The following is a 17,351-nucleotide window of genomic DNA, read 5'->3' on the forward strand; positions in this document are numbered from 1 at the left end:
TAGAATTGATAGATCACTCGGTCAATTTCATCATATTCACATGACATTTATTAATCCAAAAAATATATAAATTATAACATAAAAGGCCATTCTTTGTCTTGGAATAATAGAATTTTTTTTGGGTAAATCTTTTCATACACCGTTAGTATATCCGCTTGCGAATCTAGATGTGTATCATAAATATAAAATTTGGTGTTTAAATTTAAATTGAAATGATATGGCGGTACATAAAACCGTCAGTGTATACGATGATAATGTAGGAAAGATTAATCTTTCTTTTTTATGTTATAATTTTTTATTTTTTATTTTTGGGTTCATTAAATTTTACATGAATATCATGTTGAATTAACCAAGTGATCTACCAATTACACCCCTAAAATTTCTAATCAGATTAATTGGTGGTTTGATTCAGATTGAAATTTGGGTTCAGGGATATAAGAACTTCAGTTTTTAAATGTCAAGGACGAAATTGTTTCGTTTTAAAAGTGAGGGACAAAAAGAATATTTTTGTGAAATGTGAAGGATGAAACCGATCATTTTTCCTTGTAAATATGTTGATTTTATTTGTATTTGTAAGATTCAAAAAACCCATTTGTTGGTTTTATAAATTCTGTACATATTTGTGTTAAAGAGTGACTTTTAGGCGGTAAAAATTTGGAATCTTTGAAATTTCTTAATTTTTTAATTTTGTCCTTTAAATAGGCGTTCTAGGATTTGTTGCATTTGGGTAGCATTGTTAAAGTTGAGGAGAAGTTTGATTTTACAGATTTCATTAGAGAAAATGGTTTTATTTTTTAGTAGGAGTTTGAGTTTACTGCTTGATTAATATTTCTACATGGACAAGAATGCCCTCATTTCCGTTACTCATAACGGCTGAAATTCACAGAAGGGTCAACAATTTACACTATTCATAGATTGGAGGCCAAAAGTTTCCTCATAATTGTTGAAGGGCTAAAACTTTATTTGGTTAAAAGTTGGAGGGCCATTGAGACTTTTTCCCTACATTTTATACTTGCAACAAAGAAATAAAAAAGAGAAAAAATAAAAAATAAAGAGAAAATGACCAGTTTCATCCCTCACATTTCGTAAAAATGTTCTTTTCGTTCCTCACATTTAAAACGAAGCAAATTGGTTCTTCACATTTAAAAACCCAAGCTTTTACATCTTAGAAATAAACTCTCAGTTGTGAATCAAGTCATCTAATAACCCGATTACAAATTTTGGGGGTAGAATTGATAGATCACTCGCAAAAACATATTTTCAACAAATAAATTAAAACAATTAAAAAATCTTAATTAAAATCCATTTGCTTTTTCAAAAGAACAAAATAGTGTTAAAGCTCTCAAGCACTAAACCTTTAGACATATTCCTCAGTTTTGTTGCACTAAGGGTGTAGTGCTTTGTAGTGCTTGAGAGCTAAGGGTTTAGTGCTTGAGAGTTTTAGCACTATTTCGTTATTTTGAAGAAGCAAATGAGTTTAAATTAAGATTTTTTAATTGCTTTAATTTATTTGTTGGAAATATATTTTTGCGAGTGATATATCAATTCTATCCTCAAAATTTGTAATCGGGTTGTTAGATGGTTTGATTCATAACTGAGAGTTTATTTTTAGGATATAAAAGCTTGGGTTTTCAAATGTGAAGGACAAATTTGTTTCGTTTTAAATGTGCAAGACGAAAATAATATTTTTATGAAATGAAGGGACGAAACATATCATTTTTCCAAAAAAAAAAAAAAAAGGGACAAATGAAGAGAAAGAAACTTACCTTAGCAAGATGAAGTCGCCGGCGTCGGTATTGAGGAGATGATGCTATTGTCATATCTCTGATGAGTGGAGGAAGGCAAATTGGGTGAGGAGGAAGGGAAGTGGGTGTAACTTGTGGTGGTGACGGCTGGGTGTGAAAGGAAGAATTAGGAATTAGGGCTGAATTAGGACAAATGCGGTTTTCTGTTGGGGCGAAATCGCCGCCAACTCTATATTATAAACGCCCAAACCATTAGGATAAGAGAGAGAGATAAGCAACTGAGAGAAGTCAGTGATTTCAGTTCAGGGAAGAAGTCTAGCCCAATGGAACTGGAGGCTACTTTTAGGGTATCTGGTATCAATTGCCAGGCGGCGCCATATTACAATCCAATCTGCAATTATGGAACCTTAAACCTCCGTTTTCCCTACCATCACCGTCTTCCTCACCTCTCAAATGCTTCGTTTTACACTCTCAGTAACCGCTACTGCAAAGCCAGTGCAAAAGAGAGCAGTACTGAAGCTGTAGAAAAAGTAACGGTTTTTTTTTCTAATTTGACGAAACTTTGATGATTTCATGCTTATTTAAATTTTTATTTTTGCAATTACAGTTTATTTTTTGCTTATTTTTCAAGGGAAGGCGGAACCTGGATTTTTTAAAAAATTTTTGTGTTACTATTATGGGGCTTTGTTATTGAAATTTTATTGGGTTTTTGTGAATTTTTTTTATTTTCTAGGGAAGGAAGATGTCTGGTGATGATTCACATGATTTGGAGCTCGTAAGCTTAACGGCTTTGTGTCCTCTTGATGGTCGTTATTGGGCAAAGGTCAAGGAGCTAGCTGCTTATGTGGGCGAATATGGTTTAATTCGCTTTCGGGTTTTAGTTGAGGTATGCTTCTAATAGTGCAATTCCTTAACTGGTAATGTTGCTAAATTGCTTCCCAGACTTGTAGATAATTCTTGTTGCAAACCATCTCACCATACAAGTTTTCAAAGCATAATGAAAATTGTTGGTCAACTGATTAGTTAAGATTCTGGCTGGAAGTAACTTATCTAATCAGTACCGGCTTCAAATAAAGTAAGAGGAAAAAGGGCAAAATGGGTGGACAAACGGATACATGACATGACTTACTTTAATGTTTTTGGAGCTTTACTTTCTGTGTTATCTTGATTTTGAACTTTAGAGCACAGAAATCATATTTTTCCTTTTTGAATTTTTTTTGGGGGCTTGTGCTGGAAGTTTTATTTTGGTCTGTCTGATAATTCTGTAAGATTGAAAGGAAATGAAATTATTAAAATTTGATACTTGTATTGTTAGTCATGCTGAATTGCACCTGCTGAAGCTTTACTTCAGGAATTTTAAGTAATAGTAGTGACTCCTACCACAAAATGCTGTTATGGGGAAGGAAAGTACCAAAGCTTCTCTAGAAATCTCATTTTGAAATTTAAATATTTATTGATTGTGCAGCAGAAATACTGTAATGAGGAAAAAAAGAGATTAGTTTGTCATATTACATTTTACGCTCTGTATGCTGATGGAGACTGAGACATTGGCAGAATGATGTTAGATAGCGCTGGATAGTAGTATTGATTTGTGGTTTTGATCATGTCGTGAGGCTTGAAAGTGCTGCCAACATGCAATTGGTGTTAAAAGCATAAATTGTTGGCAAACAATCCACAAAGGAGTTTTACTCCCTGTATGTGCAAATGTGGCATGACATGAAATTCTGGCCATCCTAACTTGAGATCTGTATGAGGGCTATTGGCAAAGTGTGTTGGTTTATCTCTGTTGTGGGTTAAATGCTTCAGTTCATGAGCAGAGACCTCTTAGAGGGGACCCCTTGCTCTTGAGTCATATATAGTATGTGTGAATATGCTGAAGTGAGCTATGTTCAGACTTTCCAAGTCTACTGTGCCATTCTAATAAATTACTTTGCAACTGTAATTCTCTTGCTAACTTGATCATGCTTATTCTTTGAATTTGGATGAGCAGCTTTAGCACTTTAACATCTCACAGATGATGATGGGTGTTTCATGTCCTTTATTTCTTTCTTTGCCTTACTGTCGCCTCTGCCTTCATGAATTTCAAACAAAATCGTAGCCAGAAATCTCTTTTTTTTTGTAGGTGAAATGGTTGTCAAAACTTTCTCAAATTCCTGAAATTCCTGAGGTTCCAAGATTCTCTAAAGATGCTGAGACTTATCTGCAAGGCTTGATTGATGGATTTAGCTTAGATGATGCCATGGAAGTCAAGAAAATTGAGAAAGTGACTAACCATGATGTCAAGGCAGTGGAATACTTTTTGAAGCAAAGGTGCCAGTCACACCCAGAGATAGGAAAGGTATCAGTTTAGAACTTTGATGTTAACTGAATGGAAATGTCATGCTTCTACTCTATGGACATGACGTGATGGCCTCATTAGGACTCTGAGTTCTTTTGATTTCCCCTGCATGATGTTTCAAAAGAATTATAGAACCCAAAATAATATCTCTGTATGTTTTGCGTTTGTTCAGTATTTTTATTGTTGCTTGTCTAGGTGCTCGAGTTTTTCCACTTTGCCTGTACATCTGAAGACATTAACAATCTTGCTCATGCACTTATGCTGAAAGAAGCTCTTTTTATGGTGATATTACCTGCTATGGATGAAGTGATTTCAGCCATAAGTGACATCGCTATAGAAAATGCTCACGTTCCTATGCTTTCTCGCACCCATGGGCAGGTAACAGTCGATTTTTCTTTCTGATTATTTTATCTTTTTTTTCTTTGAGCCCGAGGGGGTTGGGGTGTTGGGAGTGGGTATACAACCTGAATTATTCTACCCTTTTAAGGCACAATGAATCTCCAATATATTTTATGACTTTTACTGCTGGATCTGTTTCTGATTCTTTACTGTTCAAACAGCTAAAAACTTGAATGAATTGCTCATATCTGCCATTTCTTTGTAGCCAGCTTCACCTACAACCTTGGGAAAGGAAATGGCAATTTTTGCATTCAGGTTAAGTCAAGAAAAGCAGGATATTTCAAAAATTAAAATACTTGGGAAGTTTGCTGGTGCTGTTGGAAACTATAATGCACATCTTGTGGCGTATCCTGATATCAACTGGCCGCAAGTTGCAGAGGAATTTGTGGCATCTCTTGGAATTGATTTCAATCCCTATGTGCCTCAAGTATTTTCCTAAACTAATCATATTCTGCCTCAAATTTTCTCATTTCTTATCCCTTATTTATTGTCCTTGACTAGTTTATTAAAATCTATTATGGGATGCTTGTCATGTTTGATCCTAAAGGCTTGGTTTTGGCAGATTTAGAAGCTTATTCAATTGTAGACATACATTAAGCCACACAGTGTTTTGAGTTGCCACTTGACCACTAGAATTACCAATTGGCGCTTTCTAGATTGTGATTCTGTGTCCTTTTACTAATATCTGCTTGGTTTTGCCTCGTTTGAAGGTTTTAATACTGGTTCACAATGAATGATCTTCTGGTTTGATGACATTTTCATGATAATAAGTACCACGGTTTACGTCTTTGACATAATGACACAATTCAATACTTCATGGTTTTGATTTGAGTATTCTACAATGCAGATTGAACCTCATGACTACATGGCCAAACTTTTTCATTCTATAATCCAGTTTAACAACATTCTAGTTGATTTTGATAGAGACATCTGGGGATATTTCTCTTTAGGTTACTTCAAGCAGGTCAGTGCTGTATTTTGTTATTTTAATTTTTGTCTATGTTCTTATATGAAAACTTTTCTCATGTATATATATGTACACTTGTTTCATGTTTACCAACATGTTGTCTCTCGATGAAAGATTGGTATTTATACATGGTTTTGAGCAGATAACTAAAGCTGGTGAGATTGGATCTTCTACAATGCCTCACAAGGTTAACCCAATTGATTTTGAAAATAGCGAAGGAAATCTTGGAGTGGCTAATGGAGATTTGTCCCATTTAAGCATGAAGTTACCTATTTCACGTTGGCAGGTAAATGTGCAATATTTTATTCTTCTCAATTGTGTCATCTTCAGCTCTATGTAAATAGCCATATCATCATTGTACTCAGAAGTTTTTACCCTGGCTGGGGATGTTGTTACTCAATTTAAAGAAAGTTGATTAGATACTGTTTTTGATAGATCCCAAGGTTGTGCTTGATATGCATGTGTAATTACTTTGGCTTGTGCTTTCTTTTTGTAGTTGCACTTTTATCTGCTTAAAGTTACTTATTGAATTTTGTGCTTGTCATTTGCAGAGGGACTTGACTGATTCTACTGTTTTGAGAAACATGGGTGTGGGTTTAGGACACTCTCTTCTAGCCTACAAGAATACATTAACGGGCATTGGAAAGCTTCAGGTATTCGACAATAGTTATCTCGTTGATGGTCAAGAAATATGAGTACCAGGGGGTATTGAATGTTGCATATTGTATATACGAAAGATGCTTGTGTGGAATTAGTAGTCTCATGGTCATCTTACTTCATTGGTGTGGTATTGCTGATCAGGAAATGAAGGGGGAATAACTTGTTGAAGAGATTATGTCTTGGGATGTGTTTAAAGGGAATAGCTGTTAGTAAGCTTTATACTTTGTGAAGTTGCTCAACCAGTTTTCTCTGTAATTGGTTTATCATGATTACTAGTTCAGAGGGAATAGTGTAGTAAGATTCTTAAGGTCTTCAGTTAGAGCAGTCTTTATGGTGGTTTTCACAGGCCAATAGTAGAACATAGTTTATTGAGAAATGTTGGGTTGCTTTAGTATTTTAGCTAGGGCTTATCAGTAGGCAAAAGTTGTTTGAGAATCGGATATAGGCCACGGATATGTGTCATCTGGGTCTATTCCACATTTTTCTTTCATTCTTCCTTCCCACTCACCCCTGCTAAAAAGTAGTGGTTTTTATTATTATTATATTGTTATTGTTATTATTGTTATTGTTATTGTTGTTGTTGATGTTGTTGATGTTGCTGCTGCTGCAGCTCTTATTATTATTATTATTATTAAATGTTTGTTGATTTTTGTCAACTACCTCAGCTGACAATTGGTGGCCTCTAATACATCTCACATTTGTACAAGAAATGCATTTCTGACAATACTGGAATAATAGCTCCTTGTGGCAAATCCACTTTGTCTTTTCCCTTGTTGAATCCATTCCAGAAGGAAACTATGCACTCTTTCCCATATATTTTCTTTTTCTCTTTTTTCTTTTCTCAGATGAAAGAATCAAAGCAGTTTATCTTTTTTTAAATATTAAGAACTTTGCAAAAACTGGTGCATTGGGCATCATTTTTGTTGCTTCTAATTTGGTTGGCCTTGTTTTATTGTAGTTCAACGAAGCTTCCTTGAGTGAAGACTTGAACCGCACGTGGGAGGTGCTTGCTGAACCAATACAAACTGTGCGTGACTATCTTTATTTGATATCTTCTTAATATATTGATATTGAATTTGGTGTTTTTAGTTACTTAGTGTCTACTTTTCTTTGTTGCATGTTTGAGAAGTTTGTATTCAGTAACTTGATAAAATGTTGGTATTATTTAGCATACTGGGCAGAAAAACTCTACATCAAGCTTTAGTTCTATAATTTCTCCCTGCATCAAGCTTTAGTCCTATAACTTCTCCTTCTGGTAGGTTTTTCCTTTGCTTCCAATTGGGTGCAGTGTGACTTTTGCTGTCTACTGTTCTCAGGCTAGATGGTCTTACTACATGGCAAGGGGGTACTGGATGACTTGCATGTGCTTATGAAGTTTAGTAGGTTTCCTCTAAACTACATGGGGACATTGCTCCAGACCATCCCTAATTTTGAGCTACTGAAGTTATCCAAAATTTTGAACTTTTAAGTGGATTAACACTTCAGATCCAAATGCTGCTGATTTCCCCTTTAAATGCCTTGTCTTTTTTTTTTTTTTTTTTTTTTTGACAAACGATAACTTCATATATATATATATATATCTATCACCCCTTGAAAATTCAAGAGTTAATTACAAAAAGGGGTAACTACCCCCATATCTTTCCTAACTAGACTTGAGAGCCAAACTGGGAAAGAACCTTCCCATTCAAAATCTCTAGTTGCCTTAGCTGCAAATTGTGCTAATGCATGGCTACATTGATTCACCATTCTAGGTACAAAAGTGAACGTGCAGCTTTCAAAGTTTCCTTTCTGAACGTCAATGTCATCCAGGATTGTTTGGAGACTACAATCCTGTCCATTGTCCATGTTAATGAGGCTCACTACATGCTTGCAGTCAGATTGGACTTCTATAGTTGTCCATCCTGCAATCTGAGCCATTTCAAGCGCCCCCCTGATTGCTAGAGCTTCTTCAGTGGCTGCAATTCCTTTCCTCCTCGCAGTAATTCCTTTTGCTCTCACTACTTCTCCGCGCCAGTTCCTTGCAATGATTCCAAGACCTGATCTGACCATTTTAGCCGAGATGGCAGCGTCCGTATTGATCCTTATAGTTCCTTCCTTTGGAGGTTCCCAACGCTGCTGGATTGGTGTTGCCTTTTCTAAATCAGGATTTGAACCCCTGTCTGACTCCATTGCTGCCTCATACTCGATCCATTCCTGTTGTGCCTTTTCAACAATATTTTTTGCATCAGTTATCTCCTGCTGGAAAGTAATCTTGTTTCTTGCTTTCCAGATTTGCCATAATATGTTTGCTGTAAGTTGGATTCTGCCCGCACCTTCAGACTTTTTTGCTGCTTGCAACACCGCCTCCCACCATCTCCACAGGTTGCCTTGAAGATTAGCTAGCCCTTCCCACTGAACAGGTGCAATCTTCCATATTACTTGCGCTGTTGGGCAGGTAAAGAAGATATGCTCGATAGTTTCCATGTCCTCCCCACAACATTGACAAACTTTGTTCCCTATGCCAAACCTTTTATAGAGAGCATCTTTAGTGGCCAAACCATTTTGTAGACATCTCCATAGGAAATGTTTCAATTTCAGCTTAATGTTTAGGCTCCACAAGGTTTTCCAAACTGTATGCTTTCTTATTTCCCAACTGGTTTCCGGATCAGGTGCTGGCCTTTGATTTGTTACCTCCATTTCCTCCTTGGCAATCACATATCCAGTCTTCACCGTGTAGATTCCAGACTTGCTGTGTTTCCAGAATAATCTATCCTTCCTGTTATACAAACTAAGAGGGATATTAGAAATCTGGTTTACTACATCATCATTAAACCAAAGCTGCAAACGACCAATGTTCCACTTCCCTCCCTCTATAAGCTCATTAACAAACTCTAGATGACAACCTACTGGTCTAGCCGTGGGAACTCTTCCATCCACCAACCCAGGTATCCACTTATCCTGCCAAATCCTCACTGACCTCCCATCCCCCACCCTTTTCCATAACCCCTTTTGAAGCAATTCCCCCCCCTTAAGCATACTTTTCCAGCACCATGAAGCATTATTAGGGGGTTGCTGTCCTAACCACTCCTCCTCCTTCATGTACCTGGCCTTCAGGACTTTGCTTACTAACAAATTTGGATTAATCACAATTCTCCAAATTTGTTTTGCAAGCATAGCCAAATTAGAAGCTTCCAGGTCTCTAAACCCCATACCCCCTTTCCCTTTCACCTCAGACAACTTACTCCATCTAACCCAATGCACCTTATTTTCCTGTTCCCCACCACCCCACCAGAATCTCGCAATCTTAGCACTAACAGCCTTACACAGACCCTTGGGTAATTTGAAGCAGGACATAATGTACGTTGGCATAGCCATGATAACTGCTTTGATCAAAACTTCCTTACCCCCTTGACTGAGCAATTTCTGTTTCCAACTCTGGAGCTTACTGGTAATGTTGTTCATCAGGAAGCCAAAAACCTGGTTTTTATTTCTCCCAATTGTCATCGGAAGGCCTAGATATTTACCACTATTCGCCTCCTTCATATTATCCAGCACTTTACTGACTTCCCCTCTAATCCTCTTGGGAGAATTTCTACTGAAGAACATAGCAGATTTATCAAAATTAACAACCTGCCCGGATGCTTGTCCATATATCCTGAGAACCTCCTTAAGCTTTTGGGCTTCTTTTTTACTTGCTTTGCAGCACAAAAGGGAGTCATCTGCAAAAAACAAATGAGATACCATAGGACTATCCCTGCAAATTTTGATTCCAGTTAGATGCTTGTTATCCACAGCTTTCTTGATCAGGTTTGAAAGCCCTTCCGTACAAATGATAAATAAGTAAGGAGATAAGGGATCTCCTTGTCTAATCCTTCTAGACGGTTTCACACTACCCACTTTCTGCCCATTTAAATTAAAAGAGTAAGCAACCGTGGAAATGCAGGTCATGATCCAACGAACAAAAGTGGGACAGAAACCCATTTGCATCATGATTCTACCAAGAAACTTCCACTCCACTCTATCATAGGCTTTAGACATATCAAGTTTAAGGGTCATGAAACCTACCCTACCAGCTCTCTTACTTTTAAGGAAATGCAAAAGTTCATGCGCAATAATAACATTGTCTAAGATTTGCCGGCCAGGAATGAAAGCAGACTGTGAAGGACTGATACAATGCTTAAGGACCCTTTTCAGTCTATCGGCCAAAATCTTGGAAATGATTTTATATAAGACATTACAAAGACTAATAGGCCTGAAATTAGCAAGCATCACAGGATTATCAACCTTTGGAATTAAGGAAATGATGGTCTCATTAATGGTTTTAAGCAAATTACCCGTATGAAAGAAAGTAGAAATGGCATGGACAATGTCAGCATTTATAATGTTCCAGTAAGATTGAAAAAAACACGGGGACATACCATCAACACCTGGAGCTTTGTTGGGGAACATAGAGAAAATGGCCTTTTTAATCTCCCCCTCGTCCACAGGTTTGATCAACTGAGCATTCATGAGATCGGAAATAGTGCACGGTATGCCTTGTAAAACCTCCTCAAATTCTGTGGGATTAGTGGACATGAAAAGTTCATTGTAGTGGTTACACATTTCCTCCTCAATTTCCTTGTCGCTCCTGCACCAATTCCCATCAGAATTTTGGAGCACACTGATTCTGTTACGTTTCCTTTTAGCTAAAACACTTTGATGGAAAAAAGCCGTATTTTTGTCTCCCTCCTTGAGCCATCTGTTTCTGGACTTCTGACTCCAATATAGATCCTCTTCCTTGTAAGCTTTACTTAGTTGAAGTTTTAAAGTTGCAATGACTCCTTTGTTACACAGCTCACCTGCTTCTCTTGCAACCTTCAATTGTTCCTTAATTTCCTGGATTTTCAGCTTTGCGTTACCTTTTGTTGTTCTGTTCCACTCGATCAAGGCTACTCTACACTCCCTAATTTTTCTTGTAACTTTATACATCCTGGATCCCTCTTGTTCCTTTCCCCACGCTGTGCGAATCACAGGCACAGTTGCTTTGTCCTTTGCCCACCTTTGGTCGAAAAAGAAACGTCTCCTCCCAATCCTTTGTTGCGGTTTTGTGTCCACCATTAGTAGGCAGTGGTCTGAAGCCTCCATTCCAATATGCTCACAGGTTACCTTTTCATAGACTTGCACCCAACCCACACTCCCTAAACATCTATCCAACCTCTCCTTAACCTCCCCTTCCCCTTCCCATGTATTGCACCAAGTCCATGGAACCCCCACAAAACCAATATCTACTAGCTCGTTCTCAGAGATGAAACCTTTAAAGTCCCTAAGACTTCCCTCAGATCTTTCATTCCCACCCCATTTCTCTCCATTCGAACAAATGTCATTGAAATCTCCCATCACAGCCCATTTCTCACCCCATTCTCTTTTTTTCTCCTCAATGAAATCCCACTGATGTTTCCTAACTCTACCTTCCGTACTAGCATACACCCCTACAAACCACCAGCTGTCATTTGTTTCATTATCCACTACTTTCGCAGCAATATACCAATCCGAACCCTGCACTTCCAGTAACACCACTCCCTCCTTCCAGAAAAGAGCTAAACCACCAGCTCTGCCCTTAGAATTCACTATAAAGCTATGATCAAAATTTACTTTTTTTTGCATTTGTTTCATGAAAACCTCCTGGTTTTTTGTTTCACACAGGAATAAAATACTAGGAGAGTGGAGGTGAATTACCTCCTTCAGTTGGGGAATTGTCAAGGGGCCTCCTGCACCTCGACAATTCCACACCGCCATCTTCATTGCACTGGTGGAGGCATTGCGGGGCTAGCCTCCATTTCCCCTCCCTGTTGATCAGTGCTATCATCCCTTTTTGCCAGCTTCAAACGCGAACCTTCTTCCACATCTTCTTCCATGATATCCAGACCTTGATTATCCAGCATCCCTTTCCTTTTCTCTCCAGACGAGCGAGTTTGCTCTCTGCCAGTGATGTCCCGTAATGGAGCTCTCTTATTCCGTGAGCTTCTTCGCCATTTACCCTTCCCTTGGATGCTCTGGTTAACTGGTAGTCTGCTACCTTTACTTCCACTCTCATTTGTTCGACAAAATGTGCCCCCATATTCCAAACTGTCCAAAACCTCCTGCCCTGGCCCCAGCTCCATCATCAAATCCACTGGAGCAAGACCAGGTGTACTGCACTTCCTATTCCCCAAATCCACAACCACCTTACTGATTTCTATCTTTTCCTTCTCCACCAGCTCTGTTTTTTTTCCCGGATTTTCCCCTTTCCCCTCTACTTGCTCCACACTCTTGTCCAACTCCTTATTATCACTCAAAAACTCCTTCCACTTCTTCTCCATAGCTTCCTTTTTCTGTTCTCTAATATTAATCTCCTTCTCAAATTGGTTAATGCTCGTCCCAGTTATACCCCTAACCCCCATCTCCCTCAAAGAATCTACATGGATCCCTGGGTCTTCGTTACTCGTAGCTACTACCATGCCTCTTTGTTTCACCTCAGTCTCGACCCCTCTGAAAGCTCTCAAAGGGGAGGTCATGATATTCCCTGCCCTCATCCACGCTCCATATTGACTTTCCCTACCTGACTGTCCTTCTTTCCCTCCTTCATTACAAGATTTGTCACCGTGACCAACTATCCCACAGTTATAACAGAAATCCGGACATCGCTCATATTTAAAATCCACCCATGTATTCACTCCCTCAAGTTTCACCAAGGTGCCCCTGAGGAGGGGTTTTTGCACATCCACCTCTACCAGAATCTTCATATGTCTACCCTCTTTTCCTCCCCCTGGCGGAACTATAACCTCCCTCACTGACTTAAAAAGTTTACCAACCTTTATCCCCACTGTCCTACACAGCCAGTGGACAGGAAGATTCCATACCTGTACCCATAAGTATGTATATCTAAAAAACTGGGGCTTTCTTTCACAACCCATTTCCCAATTTTTAATCACCAATACCTGATTATCCAAAACCCACGGGCCTCCCATCAACACTTTTTCCCGTTCCTCATCAACATCAAACTGGAATTGAAAAATGTTAGGGCCAAGTTCAGTTACCACTAAATTCCTGGGATAACCCCACGCATGATTGGTGAAATTTTTGACCCCCGTGTAATTTGCCACTTTTGTTCCTATCAACCTGCCTACCAGGCTCCTTCTGCAATCTTTGACTCCCTCGCTGACATCCTCCGAGCAAAGATCCACCCCCCCCAGTTCCGTTGAAGAGAGCTCAAACTTGCTGAATGCACGAGTTAGCTCCTCTTCCATCCTCTACAAACCAGTTGCTTGACACCACTGTGCACTATTTCCTTCCTTAGAAAACCCGTTGTTCAAACCTGCAAAACAGAGTAGAGAAACAGAGAGCAGAAAAAAGACGCCTAAAACAAGCTGAAAGACACAGAAACCTAACCAAATCACCCTCTAACTATGTACACACTACCACGATCTAGACAGGCAGACCCCATCTCGCGTTCCTCGGATCATGACCTCGAACGCACCAGAACACAGACGTTGAATCGCAAAAGAGGTTAAGGTTTCTAGAATGGGGGTTTGTAGTACAACAGAATGTGGAAGGTCACTGCGTCACAAAGCCAAACTCAGAGATCTTTCCTTCTGTTAGAGGTTGCCGAAACCTTTTGAAATTTTGAAAGCTCCTATTCTAGGAGGGAAGCTCTCAACGTAGAGAGAGAAGCTCTCAAAGTAGAGAGATTGGTTAAATGCCTTGTCAAGTGTCAGTTTTTCACATTTTCCAAGGATGTGGGAAATGAAGTTCAGAAGTTAAAGGGAGAAGTATGGAATTGGTTTTAGTGCTTTGTCTGCCTAGAACTTCATTTACTAAAGCAGTCTGGATTTATGTCATGTGCATAAGGAGATCTCATACAGGTTTACTATCTTTTATGTACGTAAGCAATTCTATATTAACTAACTCTTGTAATGTCTATGATGGAAAGATCCCATGTTAAATGGGGAAAAGAGTTACGGGAAAGATTCTAGTACAAGTTTAATGGCTTATTACATTTCGACATCTTTAATGAGTTCTCTATGTAATTGTTAACACCTTCAGATTTGAAAAAGAAATATATAATTAGATCATTTTCCCTGAGGCCAACTAATAGAAACTCCTGTACTGTCTTCATGGCTATGCCTGTTGTCTACCTGAAAGGCAAAATATTTATAGTAAATCTTTTAAATGCTTTGAGCTATAACATATAATTGATTGACTCGCAGTTCTTCAAGCTAGGAAGAGTGCAAGCAAAAGAGGGAAAAAAATGACAACTTAAGGAAGACAGATTTGGAAAAGGAAACTTTTTAAGTTCTTTATATAAATAAACATAAAAGACTGAACTACATGGAAACACAAAAAGCACATTGACAGCTGCCTTCCATCCCTCAGATACAGAGGGATGGAAGAAATTGTCTTTCTACAGCAATAGGATTCTCTACTAAATTTGAGTAATTTCTGCAAGCAGAGTAAGTCCAATTGTTCATCTAGTAAGACGATTCCTAAGCTCTTTACATAGACAACAAAAGCACACTCCTAAATGCTGCAAATGATGAATTTGCACTCAGTTGTTCAATTTTACTTTCATGACACACGAGCCCACAATCTTATGCACTCTCTAGAATACCACATGTAATAAAAGCCGGGAACTCCCTCTTCACTAACATGTAGAGACCTCAAGGATTTGAGGAAGCATCTTTCATTTTTAAAAATCTTCTTTTACTCAGTTCAAGATATGTTTAACACAGATGACTAAATACTTAGTTTAATCTCGTCTTTAGTTTGATTTTTACATGAGAAGTGCTGGGTCTGGAAGTCGTTGTCTGGGTGGTCACTTGGAGTTGGGGTAATATGGATAGAGCTTGAATACTGAAGAAGTGATGACTGTTAAGATTTGGTAGAGGGAGAAGATTGGAGAGGTTTGTATGGGTAAGGGGTGAATGTGGGTTGGTCTCGAGAGAGAAGGCCTAGCTGGGTGGTTGAATAGGTTGATAGCATGATGTGGAGGCAAACAGATAATCTGTAGAGGGTTGGATTAAGTACTAGAGATGATAAGTCACCATCGTTTGGAAGTGATCCAGATACTTTTCCCCTAACAAGAAATGGTCTGAGGTGGCAGTGGGAAGGAACTTTTCTAGGAAGTAATTGACTAATTCACAATTATTTTGGTCTCTTTTGAACACACTGCAGTTTTGAATGTCTGATTTTACTGTTTTTTGAGATTCTGGATGTTTTTCATATCACTAGCTTGAGTTAATTTTATAGCTTTTGTAGAATCGAAGACTCGTGATAATCTTTTTGTTTTGGTCTTTAGGTCATGCGAAGATATGGTGTACCAGAGCCTTATGAAAAACTAAAGGAGCTAACAAGAGGAAAAGCGGTGACCCAAGAGAGCATGAGAGAATTTATTAAGAATCTGGATATACCAGGAGATGCAATGATGACGCTTTTGAATTTAACACCCCAAACTTATGTTGGAGCAGCGGCTGAATTGGCAAAAAACATAAAGACAGCCATAAATTTAGTGAATGGAGCTAGGGTCTTATAGGTTAAGGAGTGTGCAAGTCAGGTGAAATATAGTGCTGATTTGCTTCGACTTCATTGAGAGCTTGAGTTGTGAGAACTTGCTTCATATGGACAGAGGAAAACACATTTGCATTTCTCATTTCTACTAGTCAGATCGAGGGACCACTTAGCACTTTTCTTGAAATTTAGGCACAAATGTTGCGAAACAGCATTTTTTTTTCTTCCCCCAATATGCATTTACCTGAGATGTGGGCATTCTTTTGTATTCTGATCGAGTTTCTTGGATCCCTCGAAAAGAGAATTGTACGTGGTTGCCGATTGGGAATGCCTAGTAGTTTGATCCACCATCGTGTTCTGGATTGTGAGAAAAGGTGATAGTCACATGCACAAAGATTTTGGACTATCACCTTGTATGACTCAACTTGGAGTGTATTTTTCTTGAAAATTGATTCTTATACTACAAAAATGCTACAATGAGAAACAAGAATGCTAGCATGCTACAACGAGAGAGTTAATGGAGAAACAAGAACTTTGCAGGCTGATATTATTGTAAACAAAAACAAATTTTACGAATTGGGGTAAATTGAGGCATTTTAGTGTCCCTGATTTGGTTAAATTATGTCAATCTTGACTTATTCATGAAATTCCCAATTGTGATCGATGAATATCTTGTGAATGGGAGTTGAGTCTAATGAAATAGAAGAGATCCAAAGATTTGTAAATTAGATGAGTTTAACGAAAGTCTAACGCTTATACTAGCTGGTATATCATTTCTCCCTTCTTGTACCTATCATTTATATGACTATGGAACCGGACAGAGAGCCAGTTACACTTAATTTTGCAAGACTTTAAATTTACCATTCTGCTCATGAGGAGCCTTGAAACATTATATATTTTAATTGGGGCTAAAATTAGCATGTACCATTTTCTATAGATTAATTCTTTGATTCGGTTACGTTGGTATGTTTTTCCTTTTTGGGTTCATGTGTTCAATATGTGAAAGTTCCTTTTATATAGATACTCTCTACTGTGTTCCTTTTAACTCTTTTACTTTTCTTTATTTATTATTATTATTTTTGCTTTGTGTGTTGTCAGCCAGTTTTTGTTGTTATCAGTTGAAGCCGTTATATCAATTGTCTGCTATGAACTCGGACTGCTTATATTTTGTGTAGCAATACGAAAAATTATATTGTTTTCTTATGCATGCTCTAGTGCAGATTTATTTGAGATTGTTTCATAATGTTACTTCCTCCATTAATTCATATGTATTTGTTAGGTTTAATGGCTCTAAATCCTATTACTCAACTTGCAATGCACCCACTTGAACTTGTTTTATAGGCATCCAACTCCACCCTTATGATGTGTTTGAATAAAGCCATCCTTTCTATCTCACTTATTTTCATTATCTTAAATATTTGTTAAATTCCACTTTTAATAATACATCATCAACTCTATGCAAGAACAAAATATATGTAAACTACATTGCAAAGCATATTAAATCTAGTAAATCTATAATTTAAGTTCATATAAACTAGTTAGAGTTCACATAACTCAATTATACCAGTAAAAGTAGTAGATCATGTAAGAAATATTATTAATAAGTTATTAATAGCAAAACATTAAAAAAAGAAAAAGAAAAATAGTGTTCCATTGTATATTTGTTATCTATTACTAAATGATTGATCAACTAAGAGCATCTTCTAGGACAAATGATTATTGCATAATTATCCAAGTATTT

At 37.8% G+C, this 17,351-nt stretch overlaps 1 protein-coding gene across 4 annotated transcripts; it reads left to right on the forward strand.

Moving 5' to 3' along the window:
* The first annotated feature begins 1,722 nt into the window (after positions 1-1,722).
* LOC113732542 (uncharacterized) lies at positions 1,723-15,957 on the forward strand. Of its 4 annotated transcripts, none has more exons than XR_011840820.1 (11): positions 1,723-2,275; positions 2,479-2,631; positions 3,868-4,083; positions 4,279-4,461; positions 4,688-4,909; positions 5,330-5,446; positions 5,592-5,735; positions 6,001-6,102; positions 7,068-7,136; positions 8,379-8,543; positions 15,402-15,464. XR_011840820.1 is itself a non-coding variant. In XM_027258373.2 (10 exons), exons 1-10 carry the CDS (start codon positions 2,069-2,071, stop codon positions 15,633-15,635), a joined length of 1,647 nt encoding a protein of 548 aa, XP_027114174.2. In that variant the 5' UTR covers positions 1,724-2,068; the 3' UTR covers positions 15,636-15,957. The 4 variants fall into 4 exon arrangements, 2 of the variants coding, with proteins under 2 accessions (XP_027114174.2, XP_071936650.1); XR_011840821.1 differs by lacking the exon at positions 8,379-8,543 and adding an exon at positions 7,861-8,087 and having other exon boundaries at positions 1,724-2,275; XM_027258373.2 differs by lacking the exon at positions 8,379-8,543 and having other exon boundaries at positions 1,724-2,275; positions 15,402-15,957.
* The last annotated feature ends 1,394 nt before the right edge of the window (positions 15,958-17,351 follow it).

The sequence above is a fragment of the Coffea arabica genome, chromosome 2e, assembly GCF_036785885.1.
Source record: "Coffea arabica cultivar ET-39 chromosome 2e, Coffea Arabica ET-39 HiFi, whole genome shotgun sequence".
Lineage (NCBI taxonomy): Eukaryota > Viridiplantae > Streptophyta > Magnoliopsida > Gentianales > Rubiaceae > Coffea > Coffea arabica.

Bases quoted from the DNA above. Each gene is read 5' to 3' on its own strand.
- LOC113732542 (XM_027258373.2), top strand. From the start codon at position 2,069: ATGGAACTGGAGGCTACTTTTAGGGTATCTGGTATCAATTGCCAGGCG. The intron at 4,084-4,278 runs GTATCAGTTTAG...TTGCTTGTCTAG, and splicing joins CACACCCAGAGATAGGAAAG to GTGCTCGAGTTTTTCCACTT. The intron at 6,103-7,067 runs GTATTCGACAAT...GTTTTATTGTAG, and splicing joins CGGGCATTGGAAAGCTTCAG to TTCAACGAAGCTTCCTTGAG.